The 18,755-nt window shown below is 38.3% G+C and overlaps 1 protein-coding gene across 2 annotated transcripts in view; it reads left to right on the forward strand.

Annotated features, from left to right (window-relative positions):
* LOC121315301 (COMM domain-containing protein 10-like) overlaps positions 1–18,755 on the forward strand; it is a 66,879-nt gene that overhangs the window by 3,499 nt on the left and 44,625 nt on the right. The window contains exons 3-6 of one of the 2 annotated variants that reach the window (XM_041249349.1): positions 1,328–1,438; positions 1,954–2,109; positions 3,381–3,491; positions 3,682–3,750. In XM_041249349.1, the coding sequence (XP_041105283.1) occupies positions 1,328–1,438; positions 1,954–2,109; positions 3,381–3,491; positions 3,682–3,708 (405 nt within the window). In that variant the 3' untranslated portion in view covers positions 3,709–3,750. Of the gene's footprint in view, positions 1–1,327; positions 1,439–1,953; positions 2,110–3,380; positions 3,492–3,681; positions 3,751–18,755 lie in introns of those variants that run through there. The other variant, XM_041249345.1, reaches the window with a different exon arrangement.

Here is an 18,755-nt window from a genome sequence, read left to right on the forward strand (position 1 = left end):
TACAATACAGCTTTGAGAACATCTCTAGAGTTACATTGTATAGGCAGAATGAGCTATATTTTACAGAGAAGCCCTAAAGTGAAGGAAGTCATGTTCCACATTAATGGGATTGCCTGTGCCTGCATTTGAAATAAATCTTCCCTTACCTGGTTAGTTTGAAATGCAGTTTCCCCCGTCCATGCCAACATCGAAAATCGCTCAAAGCTAACATGCAAATGAGGCCACACCCTGAAAGTTGTGCTTACCGTTGACACGCAGACAGAAAAGCACAAGGCAAAGCATGTCACCATAATCGCATGACAGGGCAAAGGCAGTTTGCCCCCATTTGCACAGTTTTTTCATCAAAGTTAGCAGTTACCTATTCCTGTACAGCAGTGGCAGCCAATACACCAAGTATTGAGTTCCATTTTGGTGGATCTCAGTGGGCTGCATGATCCACCAGCAATAAAGTGAACAAGAGTACAATGAAGTAAAACCCTTTTAATCAATTGGGATTATGTGGCAATAATCTAGTGGTGACCAATACGTTAAGGTAGTAATGAAACAAAAAACAGAATGCAAACATAGCACCGGCATGTGGAACCAAAAATATCGGCAAATTCCAGCTGTCCTTAATGTTATGCTTTGGTGCCAGCATCGCCTTCTTTGAAACAGCTGGGATATTTTCATCCAAATCGGTACTACTGGAAGGCACAGAAGGTTCTCCCCTATCTTTTGTAACTCGCACCACAAAGCGATCCATTGAAACCACCAAACACAAACTCTCAACTGTATACTATGAACCAACGTATTTGCTCAGGTTACTGAATTATGGAAGCCAGTGTACAGTAATTAGCAGAATCTACTGTTTGGAATAGTTTGTTCTTTTTATGTTGGAACTGTTTGTTCTTTTTATGTATTCATTGTCAGTAATTATATATTATAAATATGCAATCAACCCTGTTAAAATTATGCTATGCTTATGTGTTGATGCTTGTTCAGATTTGCCTCACGATCCACCAAAAATCTCTTGAGGTCCAATATTGGATCATGATCCACGTATTGGCCACCACTGCTGTACAGTATATGGCTACGCTGCACAATTAAACAAGTTTATATATATATATATATATATATATATATATATATATATATATATATATATATATATACACTTATTTGGCCTTCTAGTATCAGAGCAATACATTTTATGCATACTTTACATCTCAATTCCCAAGGAAAAGTATGTTTTTATACTAGAAAAATTTAAAAAAGCATTTCATGCAGTTTATATTGTATTGTTGATAATACTTGTGCTTGCAACTTACACTAACGCTTCATATTGTAGGCAGAACGTTCCTTTAGTGAGGAGGAAGAGGAGAAGCTACAGTCTGCATTCTCACTGGAAAAGCAAGATCTTCAACTAATCCTAGAAACTGTGTCGTTTATTCTAGAACAGGTAACATTTTTACCATCTGTAGATTCTTGTTAATTTTTAACCCCCGTTTTTTCTATCCAGTTTGAATGTTACCTCACTGCTGCAATGCTGCTGATCAGGAAAACTGAAGATCAGCGGGTGGGCTTCTTTTCCCCTGTCAAGCCAAACACTTTTAAAAGCTGCTGGACCTTACTCTGAGGGACTGTGGGACTATCTGTTTATTTGTTTGTTTATTAATAATGTTTAATTTTAAGTTTCAGGCTCTGGGGTACATTTTTTTTCCACTGCAGCAGCACAAAGCAGGCAACTGGCTTTGTAATCAGCCCTGTATATTAAAGGTGATGTACTGATTCTCCTAATTTGTCGATAACCTACTGTACTATTCAAACCCACTGCAAGAAATTGTAATGAGCAAGCTATAAGTCTAACGCAACTGCTGTGCCTGGAATTTCTTCGTCCTGGTTCACCGGTGTGCTGTAGTAGGATAAGCCATCTCAGTATTTTAAGGTATTTTGTGTATCTCTTTATCTCTGCAGGCCGTCTACCACAATGTAAAGCCAGCTTCTCTCCAGCAACAGTTAGAAAATGTTCACCTTAACCCTGAGAAGGCAGAGGCCTTTGCCCAGGCATGGGCCACTACTGGCCAAGAAACTGTTGAGAAATTCAGACAGAGAATGTTTGCGCCGAAGAAGGTAATAGTAAAATTATATTAAATGTGTTATAATAGTAGAATCTGCTATAGAATAGCTAATATTAGAATATCAGCAGTATGTAAAATTTATTTAGAGTACATAATGTTATGGATTTATTTTTGCACAATAAAAAGACCTCTCAACAGTGCAGCAGTCATTTTTAAGTGTTCAGCCAGTCTGTGGGATTATAAATGGGGAATTACTGCTCATTTTTCCAATCAATCTTTCTTCAAAGTGTACCCATGGGCCATTATGTGTCTAATAGAAAAGTCATTACTCATTACCCTGGTTTGATTAATTACTGCCTATCCAAACTATCACCTTCTATAGTTCTGTAGTTTGATGAAAATGAACATTTTAATCTTTTGAAAGCCTGCTGTGTTCAGCTATGCTGTCAGCTATGTAAGTACAGATTGTTTCGTTGGGCAATAGAGCCACGGGTCCAACTGACAGGATGGGATGTTGGGGGGGGGGGGGGGGGGGGGGGGGGGGGGGGGGGGGGGGGGGGGGGGGGGGGGGGGGGGGGGCACAGCTGTAAAAAATAAGTTACCTGCATCCTGACAAAGTGAAATACAGACAGGACAGACATGTCCCTCCACATAGCCACATTCTGATACTATCATTAACATCTGCTAAATGATATTCACAGCAAATTGTATTACAATTGGATAGAGGGTTCTATAAATAGTGTGATTGTGTCCATTATATCCCGGTCGCTGGGATAAAAAAAGGATGAGAAAAATTGTTACACTAAAAAGCAGAGGAAGAACAAATAAGGGAGAGCCAGAAGGAGAACAAAGGGCTGAGGGGGTGGATGTTTTCAAGGTATTAATTAAATAGAATGAAACATTTTGAGGAGTGGGATTTGCTTTTAAACATTGTCAGCAGCTAAGGTTTTATCAGCTGTTTATAATGAGACTTGTTTGTGTGTGTGTGTGTGGGGGGGGGGGGGGGGGGGGTCATTGTGCAATGTTTGATGGTACATTTTAATGCTCTGTATTGTTCTGTAAATGGCATAACGGGTAGATTTAATACAAGGTCTTTTGATGTGGCAGACGAGAGTAGGGGATCTAAAAGTGTCACATTTACATATTCACAGTACATGCAGTTTAAGGTGATCTAGTTTTTCGTCTTTTATAACGGCGACCATTCTTTAGATTCACAGCATGGCGGGGGATGTATTATTATTTAAGGACATTCATTTAAAATGTTTTTCTTTTATGAATATATACATTTCTCATTCTGTTTAACACTGTTTCTTTTGTTTTAAGCTTGAGAGTGTTGGATGGCAGCTCAGCCTACAAATGGCACAATCCACACAAGCCAAAATGAAGTCACCCAGTGCTGTTTTAGAGCTTGGGGTCCGCAGTGAAGATTCAGAGGTAAACATCTACTTACATGCCTGTATGCTGTAAAGTGAAGTGAGACCATTCAGAATTTACATTATCCTGTGTGGTTTCCATAAATGTATGCTGGAATTTAAGTATACAAAATAAATGTACAATGTTTGAAAGCACAGAGATCCACACTGGGAACCTGTGTTCATTAAGAGTCCTTTGTATCTACTTCTAGAGCTTCTTCATAACGTTACGGATGTAACCCTGGTTCCCTGAAAGAAAAGACGACCGCCAACCAGTACTTTTGAGATATGCCTGCCACAGGTCAGGTATTTACCAAGCATTTTATGTCAGAGCTTCCGATAGGCTCCAATGCGACCGATGCAGTTTTGCTTTGGTGGTCATTTTCTTTTTCAGGGAACCAGGGTTAAATCCATAACATAATGTTCTCTTTCAATTCGAAGATGACCACCAACCAGTACTTTTGGGAAAAGTATACCAAAGCCGTCACAAGGGAGCATGAGCGGCAACAGCAGACGAGGGACGCCTCGCTAAGGCAAAAACTAGTGTTTGCGGTGCGAGCGTGGAACCTCAAGGACCCTTGTGCCTAATGAAGGCAAAGAGGGATCTACCACATTAAGTTGGTAGAACCTGGTGAAAGTATGCAGAGTAGCCCAGCTAGCCAAAGTACATCTGTCAGCCAATGAGGCTCCTGTAAAGAGGGACCATGACATAGCCACTCCTCGGGTAGAGTGCACTGCCACCCACCCAAGTGGGGGTAGGCCGGCATTAGTATACGCAATCGAAACTGTGTCCACAATCCAGTGAGACAGCCGCTGCTTTGAGAGGGCCTGACCCAGGGTCCTTACACCATAACAGACGAAGAGCAGATCAGACTGATGCAGAGCTCTCTTTCTGCTAACATAGCTTCTCAATGCCCGAACCGGGCACAGGGAGTTTAATCTGCAATCCTCCCCTGAGGAAATTTGGGATGGGTGGTGGTGGAAATCCTCTAGTTCCACTGACTGATTTAAGTGAAAAGCCATGCCCACCTTAGGGAGTAAAGGGGGGTTGATTTGTATCGACACCCTGTTTCCATTGTCCCAAACACGCGTACAGGAGCTGTGCACCGACAGAGCTTGTAGCTCACTGACCCGCTTAGCGGAGGTGATGGCTAACAAGAAGGCTGTCTTCATAGAGAGATACTTCAACTTTATGGAATCCATATGCTCAAGTGGAGTCTTAGTGAGAGCCTCCAGAACCACATCTAGACTCCACTCAGGGACGGTGTCCTTTCAGGAGTACGTAACTACCGAGCACCCTTGAAAACATGTTGCCAGGAAATGAGGGGACGTGGCACACAGATATGGCTACCAAGTACACTTTCATTTTTGTAAAATGACCTCTATCGGGAAAGAGGTAGGGTCATGACTCCTGGTCAGACCAATCCTGAAAATACAACTACCTTGTAGAGGAGGCCCTATCATTCTGCAATGTAGTAACGACTGTGTCTGAGAGCCCTAAGGCAGACAGATGGTCCCGTTCATGGGCCAGACCCGTAGACCCGATTCTGAGTGCCAGAGTGCCTTTCATCTGACTGAGGAGATCCAGGTATAGCCTTCCCGAAACGTTCCCATAAGCTCTCTACCACTTGAGGGTGGAGTTGCCATTCTGACAGGTGAGGACCCTCTCTTGAAAGGAGGTCCGTCGCCTAATTCACCAGTCCAGAAAGGTGAACGGCCTGGAGGGATAACAGGTTCCGTTGTGCCCAGATTAGTAGCTGGAAGGCTATGTGATGCAACCCCAGGGACCGAAGTCCTCCCTGGCGGATGACATTCGCCACTACCGACATGTTGTCCGTCCGGACAAGGACATGTCTCCCTTGGAGCACTGGAAGAAAATGCTGGAGAGAGTGGTGAACCACTCGCAGGTCCAGCAGATTTATATGCAGGGATGTGTAGGACCTGCAAACTACTCTTGCTGCCCAGACTGCTTCCCAGCCTGAGTTGGATGTGTCTGTCGTCACCACCTCACAGCTGTGCATCACCCCCATCTTTACACCTTTGCGCGTGTGGGAGGCTGAAATCATGCATCTCTTTTTTTTTTTTTTTTTTTTTTTTTTAGCTGCAATAACAGGTGAAAAACACAAACAACAGCAGATGCTGTGGAGTTAGAAAGCAAACTACAATCGGCAAACAGTGCAAGCTGTTGAAAACAGAAAAAAAATTTTTTAAAACAAAGCGCCGTCACGCAGCGTTTTAGCTCAGTTTCATATGCCGAGTTTTTAATTCCGGGGAAGTGGCAAGTCAACTTCCAGCAATATAAATATTGCAGGGAAATTCCAGAAAAAACAGACTCAATCACAGCAACTGGAGAGGTTTTTATACCTACCTTACTTATCTGATGTGAGAAGCAAAAGAGGAAGTGAGCTGCGTGCAGTGACTGTTTGTTCCCTTGGGAGGCGGGACCGAGGACGTCACTCCCTGGAGGGGCCTATCGGCAGCTCTGACATAAATGCTCAGTAAATACCTGACCTGTGGCAGGCAGATCCAAAAAGTATTGGTTAGTGGTCGTCTTCGAATTGAAAGGGAACTAGCTTGTGTGAGCTTTAGCAGGATGAACTTCAGTCAACAACAGTTTTCAATAAATTCGAAAACAGAACAAAATATCTTTGTAGCTTCATAGCTGTATAAATGTCCCAGGGTTGCTTATTGAGTTGATTGCCAAATAACCCATGGCCCAAGATTTTTTTAAGGAAACTGGCAAGGGCATGGGTGTCAAGAAAATAGTGTATGATTTTTAACATTTGTAAAGTAGGTGGGATCTCAATGTACAGTTCATCCAAAGATCAGCATTTCACACATGACTCTGTATTGATAGATGTAGCATGCTTCAGATGAGGACCTTCGTCATTATAGTAGGTGTAACGTGTGTAACAGTGTCTCTGTTTTACAATGGAATGAGTGATTAGCTGGGTAATGCTGGTGTTAGTGGTTAACTATTGTGAAAGATGTGCAGTGAATGGCAATTCGGGGAGGGATTGGGTTGTGTTTTTGGAGTAAGGGTAGATTTGTTTGCTTAAAGTTTGGACAATAGAAGCAAATATAATTTCAGTAATTTAATCTTCAGAACTAACTAAAAAATAACTAAATAACTAATTATTAACTAAATAATAATTTTAGTGAACCATGATTGCAGCTTGTATTTTGCATGCTGTGTTTCAATGTGGTTATTAGGGCATTTATGTTGTCTCTAGCATGGTCTGGCCTATTACATAGCAAACTTTTTTTCCCATAGGCACATTTAATTTACCTACTAACAAAAGTACTTAATTTAGGCCTGCTGATATATTCCCTGCTGAGAACCAACAATGCCCCTAGCAGAAAAGCACAGTTAGAAAACAATGGTATGTGTGTGTGTTGCTAAAAAGGACATTGCTAGCTATTGCAATTATGCAACTGTACAGCTGGTGGCACTGTTGCTACACCTAAACTAGTTGTCTGTTTCCATGTAGCAATGCATAGTTATGAAGAAGTTGCTAATAAACAAGTTGCTAGTGATTGCTACTTAGATTAAGGAATGAGTTGAAATACATTCCAGCATGTTAATCCATTATAAAGTTTTTAAGATTGGATATGCTTCAGCACAATAATAAGGAAATAAATAAATGAGAAGCCTAAAGTGATGAAAATATTCAGAGAACCATTTGCCTTTGCAAAAGTATTACTGCCTTGTCTATGTGAAAAGCTAATTACATATAAATAAGGGCCAGTTTTGTAATCTAATTCTGAATTAATAGTGACTTTTTCAGCAATTTCCTACTGCAGCTTTTTCCTTCACCAGTGTTTTTCTTTTATGCATTAAAACTAAAATCTGTTTTTCTGACAGTACTGGCATTTAATTGAAAGAGAGGTGGAGTGACATGTTTGTGTTCATGTGCATTTCAAACCAGCCTTTAAAATATTCTCAACATTGCACTGCCATTTTTCTTGCAGGCAGTGTTTTGTAATTCAAAAGAAACGTTCATTCTTCAGTCTGAGATGTTTCAAGTATGCTGGCATTGAAATAATATCTTTCTAATAAATAATGAATACAAAATGTATCTTCACAGATACTATTCATGTCTGAAGAAGCAAAAACCCACACAAACTATTTTAATAAAACTGACAAAATAATAAAACACATCAGAGTTAAGAATTAGTCTTATCAGTCAGTAGCAAATCCATTTTATGGTAAAAAATGTCAGCAGAAATGAAATTGGTTCATTTCTAACGCTTTACAGCTATTTGAGGCTGCAAATTCATCTGACTGTATGTACAGTAGATGCTGATTTAATAAATGCATCAGATATAAGCTGTTAAAACTAAATAAATCTGAATATAAGTGTTTAAGGTATATAGTACTCAAAGAAGGCATTTTCAGCACAAATCACAAAGAAAAGTTCTTCACGGTGCTCTGGTAGCAGATCTAATAGCAGAATGATACAGAGTATGCACAATTGTCAGTGAGTTCATTTCAATGAATAAACTCATATAAAACAAACAAAAAAAAAACACAACTCATTATAAAAATGGGACTGTATGGGACTATAGCCAGTGAGTGCCCTGAAGCTACAGAATCTAATCAATGGCATTAATGGTCTTTATAAAGTACACAGAAAAAACTTGCAAGGTAGCTAGCTATGAGGTTACAAGGCATGAGAGTCACTACTTCAGCAAAGCTGAAGGAAACAAACTGCATCATAAAAAAAAAAAAAAAAAAAAAGTTTTATGTTATTGATTTGAAATGCAACCATTCCAGCAAGATTCTGTTTCTGTTCTCCAGAGAGCTTCAGAAAGCAGCAGAGTTCAATAGAGTTCAACTGGCTGGTAGCAGACACGTGTTTATTTTAGGAAACTCAAAAACAAAGTTTAAAAGTCTGTCTAGAATCAAAACCCTCTCAAATGTTGTGCATCTGTGAAAACAGATAACAGAAATTGGCCCGATCGCTGTCTCTGTTTCACCTTTTGTCTGACAGTCTTTCCGTCCGTCAGCTACTTGCACTCTACTCATTGGCATATGGGTGAATTGCATTAAATTGCAGTGACTTGTGCCCATTTTTTTTTTTTTTTTTTTTTTTTAATTATACGAGCTTTAAAATTGCACTAATTTTAGTCAGCCCTCACATGGAGAAACATTGGGTCAAAGTCTGTTAAAACAGGTGTTTTTATCACCTTGAGTTACATGTCTGTTCTTTTGCCTTCACAACACATGCACCCTGAAAGCCTTTTCTCCATTAAAACCACAACAAGAAGAACCACCACCTCCTGAAAATTTGGTCCACCTGAGCTAGAATGACCCTATAGTGACTGGATGCGTAGTGCCCTATATGGGAATATCGTGCTTCTGACAAATTGCCAACCTGCATTATAGTACAGATTCTGAGTAAGTCTAAGTTGTACCCCTGCAGCCTGTCCCAGTATCTATTTAGGCAGGTGTTTTTTTCGTAAATCCTGCCTAATGCAGGTTCATGGACAACTTTATAGATTTTTTTTGCTTTCTTTTCTTTATTAAATGTGACACTAGGGCTACTATTGCTGGTACCCTAGTGTCAGCACTTGTGTTAATTAAATCTGCACGCCTATGCAGTGTGTCAACACCCAGTGATCTGTGTCTGTCTCAGTATTATTCAGTGACTACCCACATATGTAACCTCACCCTGTTACAGTAGTCAAAGAGTAGAGCTAGTTAGGATCTGTGAAACCAGCTAATAGACATTTATTTTTACCTCATCTCACTGTCCGGTTTCAGAATCCATATGATAGTGCGTCACACCACACTCCTAGTTACTTAAAAAAGGTGGCTTGTTTAACTGGGCACAATTAATAAATAGCAAATGGAGAGATGACTGCTGAGCTATTCCATCTACTCATTTTGCCGATAACTGTAAAACAAGATTCAATCTTACTCCTGTATGTTGTTTTTTTTTTTTAAATTTCTTGTCATTAGCTGATTTTGCTTTGTGCATTTAAAAATATCAAGAACAGTGACTATGTTTATAAATGATATTGCATTTTTAGAACTCCTGTATTGATGTTTTATCTTAAACAGATGTGTTCAGCAAAAATAGAGGTTGCAAAAAAAAAAAAAAAAAAAAAAAGATTCCGATTCTACCTCTATTATTACTGACCAGGGGAATAGCAATTTACTGAAATCAAGTTTGAGGTACAGTATTTTTTGAATTAACATATATATTGACTAAACACAAGAAACCACACTTTTTTTCTATTGACCTGTTGTAAACCTGTAGTTTTGTTGTGATTTGCCGAACATAATATCCTTGACAGATAATAAGCTAAATGTAAAACAGGTGTTTGAGTTTAGACAATACCACAATTTTAACAAAAGAATACTTATATATGTGTAGAAAACTGTAAATGTGCTCAGGCTGAACTCAGTATTGGTATAAATAATGGTCTTCTTATGATCCTTAGGACACATACGTTTATTACAATCTGAGCTGGACTGAAACAGAGAGGGAGTGTTTTATACAGCAGGTTTCAACATCAGAGCTTTAGCTTAGGGTATACAGGCTTTTTTTACATCAGGGTTTATGGAAACCAGACAAAGTTTACATGTTTTATACCTTGATTGACAGCTATTTCCACATTTAAGCTTGTAAATCACTACAATAGTGTGAGCTTTTTTTTTTCTTCAAGGAAAGAACCAATTATTTTTGCCGAGTCTATAAATTGGCTGCATTTAAAATGCATTTTTATTCTACATTTTTGTGAGGTTCCATTTTTTATAACTGCAGTCATTGCAGGATCAGACTACCGGGAACCAAACTGTGTGCTGTTGATGGGGTAGAGATTATTACTCTAACCTTGATCGTTCCAGTGAGAATTGTTTTGTCTGTCAAGATTTGAGTCCTTTTTTTGCATTAAGTACAAACTGCTGACTGACAGCACTGAAAAGGATGAGAGCACTTGACATTAGGTGATGGAAAAACTGTAACATAAGACTGCCTGTTCATGGCTTATAAAATTGTGCAAGATTTAGTTATTCACTTGGTCGAACAATGGATGTTGAGATTTCTATAGGTACAGTATAACAATCCTACCAAGTTGTAGAAAAGTGTCAATATCAAATCACCAGGAATCAAAATAAGCAACGTTATGTATAGTAACACCAACACATGGCATGTTACTTATTACCGGATTCTGCCGAGTCAACGCCCGGGTCGGGGGGGGGGGGGGGGGGGCGTAAAGTTGTCGTTAAGGTAAAATATGCCTTGTAGTGTAACAGGAAAGCGTAATCAGTCAGACTGAAACCACAGAACTATACGTCTTCATCGTCTGAGCCTTCATCCGCGATATTTCCCCTCAGGCATTATTTGTGAATGGTTATTAAAAAATGCAAATTAATTGTGAAAACATTACTTTCAGCTAAAAGTTGCGGGGACCGATCGTTCAAATCGGGGTGCTGGCTCGGCAGAATCTGGTAATACCACAGCACAAAGAAGTATATATATTTGTATTTTTATACACTTGTTTTGCTTCCCGACTCTTATGTAGAAATTGGCTTTATACAACAGCTGTGATTTATGGTACCATTGTGTTGTCTTTACAGGCTTTTACACTAATGAGTAAAGGCTATTATCTTAAATATAAGTACAACCCTTCAGGGAAAATATGGCCTGAAGTTATTATGCTGGATGCACCCCTTACTCAAAGAACTAATGACTGAATACAGTGTTAAACCACTCTAGCCTTTCATTAACAGGTCTGTAAAAGATGGGCTTGTTTTACGTTATTGTTGAGTGTATTTCTAAGCTTGTATTTTATCGTGATAATCCAGTGACCCTTAAACACCAGGGATTTAGTAGGTGTGAAATGACTTCTTTCAAAATTAACATAATATATTAAACTGCAGATCATTAAATTGATGCAGTTCAAAGTGTCATGGTCTCTGATAATGAGTGAAGCTGAACTATAAAGATTAATTGTAAAAGCTACTTGTTGGAGCTCCATAAAACCTGCAATGAGACTGACACTAGGAAGATGCCTGGAATAAAAGTCTTTGTACATGTCTCCTAAGATGTTAATGTACATCATTTTATTCAATATGTGTTTCTTAAAAACTACTATATATATATATATATATATATATATATATATATATATATATATATATATATATATATATATATATATATATATATATATATATCTGTATTACATCATTAAAGAAAATGCACAAACTGTGTGTGTCACTTATTCTGACCTACTGTAAACATTTTCAATCAGAAAATAATGGATCTCTCTGCTGTCAGCCACAGACTGAAGTCAAAAGTGACATATTAGGAGTTAGTAGATAATCTGTACTTGTAAGCCTCTCCGCTGCAGTTCTTCTGATTCAGATTGTCAAAATAATTACATTTTTTGCATCCATTTCAGTATCCGAACGCTACAGGGAGCAAATACTTGTATGTGTTGGTGCTATTGCAGCCTCAGTTTTGATGTGTAACTTAATTGCAAGCTGAATAAGGGCTTATACTATGGGGTGAATTACCGAATCCCCCTGTAGTCTCATTTATTTCAAATACAGTTCCAGGGCTAAAATATAATGGAGACTGTTTTGTAATACGTCTGCATTTAACTCTTAACACAATTGCCTTGATTGAGAACATACCACAAGCTTGTTGCATTCTAGTGAATAAATAGAACAAAAAAGGGAAGTTGCAGAATAAGATGAAAGCTTCTTTTTTTAGTTCCTACCTCTGGTCTTGATCTTTACTTTTCTGTGTTTTCTCAGTTTCATGAAGTGAGATTATTGTTTGTTTCTTGCTCGTAAAATGACTTCAAAGGCTCACCTTGAAAGCAAGATGATGTATAATGTATTTTCCCCACAGAGTGCCTTTGAATTACATCGAAGGCTGTGAACTCATTTATTATCATCACAGAGATACAAAATATAAAAATTATACCTAACTCCTCTTTGACCTCTGAAGAGGGCACAGTAATTAGCTTGTTTGTCACCATCTGAGATGTGAAAGGAATCAGGGTTTGCATCCAATCCTTGCCAATGTTCCCATCACTCCTGCTAAACAACACCAACAGGTGTAGATTGTCAGTGCTCATGGGTGTTTTAAGCCCAGTGAATTTTAGCAGTTTGCAGTTTGACAGATTTTAACTTGTGCAAAGTCATTTATATACTCTTCTACATGACTTGGATCTGTTGCTGTTAACAAGACCTGGTACACTATACGAGGCTTGGAAAATAATCAGAAGCTGAATCTTCACTATTATTGATGGAGAACAGACATAGCTAAATAATAAAAGTTAAATACTGTACTATACAGAGCTTTGACAACAAATGGAGAAACCTCTGCATTAGTGAAATATGTATAAAAGCTGCACCCCCATAATATGTTGTCCAATGAGGGTAGAAAGATACAGGGGGCTAGGGGGGAAAAAAACAAAAAAAACACTAACATGCACTGTGACTGTAACAAGGAAAATGAAATGTAGAGTAAATATTCATTTGCAGGCTATTAAAAGAAGAATATTGCATTCTGGTCCACAAAGGTATCTTACTCAATTATCTATACAAGTAGATAGATGACAGTAGATTCATTGCAATCCCCATATCAATTAGCTTGCCATGTGTAGTCTTTCAGGATGATAAAAAACAAACAAAGAAACACTTAGAAAAAAAATAGGTTTTGATCTTTCAGACATTTATTATTTGTCTTTAGGGAGTGTAGTTTTAAGGAGAATCTTTGGTTCCCCTTCGGATCATTGTGTGTCTCGTAGAGTTTTCCCTGTACTCTTGGCTGCATTGTAAAAAATAACACTTTCATGACATATTGACAGATTACTGAAGCTTTCATCTGCTTGTGACTTAGGAAACAGAAACACAGACTGTAGATGATGTATCACCAAAGTGGTTCATACAAGGTTGCTTTCATGTTAGCAAACTGGAGGCACTGTTTAAGATAATGAATAGGCCTGAACTGAGTAAACTCTTCTGATGTGAGATTAAGTTTAATGCTGTTATGTGAGCATTATAATACCCTCCTGCTGAAGAAAAGGCAGAATAAAATCTATTAAAGAAGCGTTGTATAAAAAGCTAGTAGCATTTTCCCAAACATTTTACAATGATTGTAAAAGGTTTGTTTATTTAAGGGAAAGTTTATTAGACTCTTATGCAGGAAAATATACAAAACAGTAAACAGCAATGCTAAACTTGTTCAAGTAATCTATGTTTTATTAATACATTCAAGAACAGAAATTGAGGGGTGTTGTACTGTTTTTTTTCTTATTTTAAACTGTGAATTGCATGTTTACATTTTGCATTGGTATTGCAGTATACACATGTAGAAAGGATATAATGTAACTTGAAGTCAGGTTTGTAAATATTTCCAAACACATGCTGATACACCACCACATGAACTGTTTATGATTACAGCAGCCTTCCTGGTAGTCTAGAAACTCTAGAGGTACTAATTTAGGTAAATGCAGTTTTTTGATCCAAGACTGAAGGGAAATGTAAGATTCTGGGACCGATGAGTAAAAGGATGACATTACATCCCCACTCACAAACTGTGTTAAAAAATAATGAGGTTAATTAAATAAACAGTTCTTGTACTACTCTGAAATGCAGTTGTGTAATTGTAATGTCTTATATAGTCTTTATGGGTTCACTTACTTTTTCTTTAGGTTTAATTATGTATGATATATCTGAGATGTAATCTGGATGTAAGAAAGATAGTTACACTTGTAGAAAATTAAGCTTTGATGCTGCCCAGAGCTTCAGAAATATTATACAGTACACACAGTATTATTGTGTGTTCCTCTGTAAATATAAACCACGTTTCATAGAAAGAAAAGTGCTGACACTATGATGCTGACACTGTTATATTCAAATCTACTACCAAGGTCACCCTTCCTTTGTGCACCTAATATATTTCCAACATTGTTTAACTTGCATTAAAAGCATACTGAAAAATGATGGTTAATATTATTTTATTTCAGTGTTGAAAAATACAAAAAGGTGTATAAACCAGTTGGAATATACAGTTTAAGCATATTTTAAAATAAACCTGTTCAGAGCCCTAATCAGAAAAGGCCACTCTCCGCTGCTGTATGCTTGCTTTATTTCCTATGTATTTCTTATCTTGCTGTTGGATTTGTCAGCTCCTGGTTCCCGTTAAAGTCTATGAAAAGCATGGTTTGTGTTTCTAACTTTAAATGTTATTTACAGTGTTGGCTACTGAACATCTTTGATACTTGAATAGACCATACTGAATGCAGAGCATTAGTGTCTAGTAATCCCACAAAACAAATATTTGGAAGATGGAGGAAATGTGTTACCATGTACTTTCAGTCTTTTGAAAAAAATGAAACGGTTTGGTGAGTTTGTATTAATTTGGGAATGTTTTTTTTTTGGTCTTAAAAAAGAAGACCACGTACTTTGTTGTGTCTCACAGTTGCTGCGTGTGTTTTTGTGGGTATCCTTTAATGCATTAATCATATAGTCAAGTTGTGCTGAAACCTGTTCTTTAAATTTTCTGTTTAACTATATTATTTTGATGACTTACTCAACATTTTGTTGACTGCAAAAATTAAGTTTAAATCTAATGTATTATATTACACAAATACAGCTTGTGTTCTGATTTAAAAACAATAATAATTTGGTACTTAACGGGTTAATTAAAGTGTATCCTGACATAATTTGTGTTCTTTCACAAGAGACAGCGAGTCCATCCAGGTTAACAAAGAAATATGAGATCTTTGCAGAATGTGATTTTCAACCAGGGTATAGACAGAAAAGTAAGTTTGTATTAGAAACCAAGTGGGCATTTATCAAAATAAAGTTGCTGAATGTCTAGTTAAATGTAACCTTTACCACCCCCACCCCCCCCGCCCCACCCGTACAAACTGCTGCAAGAAAAGAAAAGTGTCTTGGAAATAACAGCTGATTACAGTCACATTATCAAAAAGCCATCAGAAACCATTAGCCTACACTGTTGTTAGTTGTAATTGGTGGATGATTCATAGGTTGTCAGAAGTCTTTATAAGAGGTTGCTGCCTGAAACTTCAAAAGACATTGAAGGGTAAGGAGGTCACTGATATTGCAAGTGGCAAGGTGTTAAGCCTGAGTTGTCCTTATCCTTTCACTTTCTTGATGTATAACAACAGTCATCAGATGGCAGTTGCCTTGACAGTTATGCCTACTGAAAGACCTAGGACAATTTTTATAAAACATAGTGCTTCTTGCGGCTGATTATGGTTATATTTGGAGCAATACTGTGAGATGCTTTGCATATCAGACTATTAATGTATGCATGGTTCATTTAGTGCAGTGTAAAAACACTGAATTAGTTGTTTGTATTGAGTTCAGAAGCTGGAGCTCAGCTGTGAGTATTTGGACGGCTGGGTGCCTGTTTCCCACAGGCATACTGTAAAATAGAAGAGACGCTTTCACTATCAATGGCTGTAGTGTCTGCATACCAGAAAGATCAACTAGGGTGTCTTGGCAATAATTAAAGTTACCACACTGAAGCCATTTTCTTGAGTTATAAATGTAAACTATGAGACATTCCCGGGGTCAAGCTATAAATGTCAGCAATGTATTGTGGTTAAAAATGGATCCCTTGGATGTTGCATATGTGTTTTAGATGGTTCGGAAAGCTCAAATTGGCCAAGTTGATTGTGCCTGGAGACAAGTCTTTGTTCTGGTCTTTTGCTGTGTCTAGAGTTTTATATTTTCAAATGAAGACAGAAATTCTATATTTTTACTGAAATTAGTTTTTCTTTACTAAAACAATTGTTCCATATTTTTTCAGTTTGGGTCATCAGAGTCCTGAGAAAATACATAACAAATAAGTATCATTATTAACTGTATCCAATAGGTAGTTTGTAATGGGGAAAATATTTTTTTTACCTTCAGGAATAATTTAACAGAAATTTAGCAAAAGAAAATAACTCATTTTTGTGTAATAACAAAAATTGTACAGAGTAATAATAAAGTGTAGAAACAGTTTTTAAGAGTTATTTTTTGTATGCAGTATATTTAAGTACTTCTTTGATTTTTGGAATTATGAAGTACTTCAGAACATTGCCGTAATAACCTTGCAGAAAACTTTAGGAGCTGTGGGGGTGTTTTATGTTAACAATGGTGGGTGACCTATAAAAATTGAAATTACAGAAGAGGACAGCATGCTGCCTTGTGAAAATCTTTTTACAATGGTGTAGATTGCTGACGCTACAATTGCTGTGCTGAGAAGCTTTGGGTTCAGAGCCAGCTTTATATCGCACTGCGTGTAGCATATCTGCATACAGGTACTTCATGCTGCTAATGTGCACATTAGCACTGCAATTAACTTTCAAGGACACATTCAGTCAAAAGCATCCAATAGCAGTAAACATACTGGTGATCCCTGACCCTCCGCAGCTGTTAAAGGACTGCTTCATTTGTGTACTTCTTGAAGCCTGTGGGTTGTTTGAACAATTGGAGCAAATTCTTCAAGTTTGTTCCTTCAGCTATTGTATTTTTTGTGTGTGTGTGTTTTTTTTAGTTCTTTCATGCCTTATATCCTATTCCAGTCCCATGTGCCTAAGCAGTGCTTTATATATTTTACTGTATTCTGTATTAAGGTCGCAAGAGGATATTGATTTCCACACAATAATTAGGAAAATAATCATGTCTATTTATTGCATGTCCAAGAAGGCTTTTGAATCTACAATACTCACACAGTGGTGATCTAAAACAGAATTCAGCTAAATCGAATGATTAAGAACACAGGGTCCAATGTTACGGATTTTTGCTGATGAAATACTGCATTATTTATTTATTTATTTATTTATTTATTTATTAAGCAGACCCTTACCCAGGGCGACTTACAGTTGTATACAAAAATACATGTCAAGAATTACAGTACAATTAAGAGCAAGATACAAAATACATTGACTTCAGCCCTAATAAGAGCAAATTCAAAACACAGTATGATTTGAAATTGGGGCAGTTCAAGAGCAGATAAGAGTGTTGATAGTTACATCAGGGTTAGATACGAGTGCAAGGGACTGCAGGTGCAGAATTAAATACAGTAAAATAGGGAGCAGATAAGTGCAAGTTAAAGTGCATTAAGGGCAGAGTGCTGTATTGTCCAGAAGGGAAGAGTTGAGTTTTACAGGTGTTGTTTGAAGAGGTGTGTCTTGAGGAGGCGCCGGAAGGTGGTCAGGGACTGGGCAGTCCTGACATCCATAGGAAGGTTGTTCCACCACTGCGGGGCGAGGGTGGAGAAGGAGCAGGTTCTGGAGGCAGGGGAGCGTAGCAGAGTTGCAGCCAGTCTTCTACTGCATGCGGAGCGGAGAGGTAGAGTGGGGGTGTAGTGCAAGATGAGAGTCTGGTCAAGGCATTGTTAGGCGAGTACAAGAGTCTTGAACTGGATGCGAGCAGTGATCGGGAGCCAGTGGAGTGAGCAGAGCAGTGGAGAAGCGAGGCAGAGAGAACACCAGGCGAACAGTGGAGTTCTGGATGAGCTGGAGCGGACGGGTGTCGGACGCAGGGAGACCGGCCAGGAGGGAGTTGCAGTAGTCTAGGAGGGAGAGTACCAGGGCCTGGAGGAGGAGTTGTGTGGAGTCGTTGGTGAGGAGATCTGAGCATCATCAGCATAGAAATGGTATGAGAAACCATAGGATGTGATTAGGGGGCCAATGTTTGGGGTGTAGAGAACAGGAGAAGACCCAAGACTGATCCTTGGGGGACTCCTGTTGAGAGAGGGTGAGGTGTGGAGGTAGGTGCGGTCAGAGAGGTAGGAGGAGAACACGTTAAGCAGCAAAACAGATCCAAAAATAATTTCAGAGCTACTTTGGGGAAAAAAAAAAAAGTACATAAAGTACTTCAAAAATGAATCTGAATATAAACTTCATGTCAAACACAGCCTTCTGCTTTCTGTCAGGCATCTAAATGAGGGTTGTCTGGTTTTAGATTCTTGTTGAGCCATTGTGGTGTCTGCCTGTCATCTTGGTTTTTGCAGTCAGAGCTAGAAACTCCTGTTTGCACTGAACCTCAGACGAGTCCTTTGTAACAGTATTCAGAAGATGTGTTTAAAAAGCATTATAGGAACTTTACCTTGGGATAGCAGAAGCTTACCCTTGTCAGGCATCAGTGCTGGTTGAGTGTTGTACATCCTGTATGCACACACAATATACCGGAAGTAATATTCCATCTGTGAAATAAATACCCATCTTTAGTGTTTTCAGCTGACTGAACAGTGAATAAGTTCTTCGCTTCCAGTTTGCTTTCGACAATCCACTAAAT

The sequence above is a fragment of the Polyodon spathula genome, chromosome 1 (genome assembly GCF_017654505.1).
Source record: "Polyodon spathula isolate WHYD16114869_AA chromosome 1, ASM1765450v1, whole genome shotgun sequence".
Classification (NCBI taxonomy): domain Eukaryota; kingdom Metazoa; phylum Chordata; class Actinopteri; order Acipenseriformes; family Polyodontidae; genus Polyodon; species Polyodon spathula.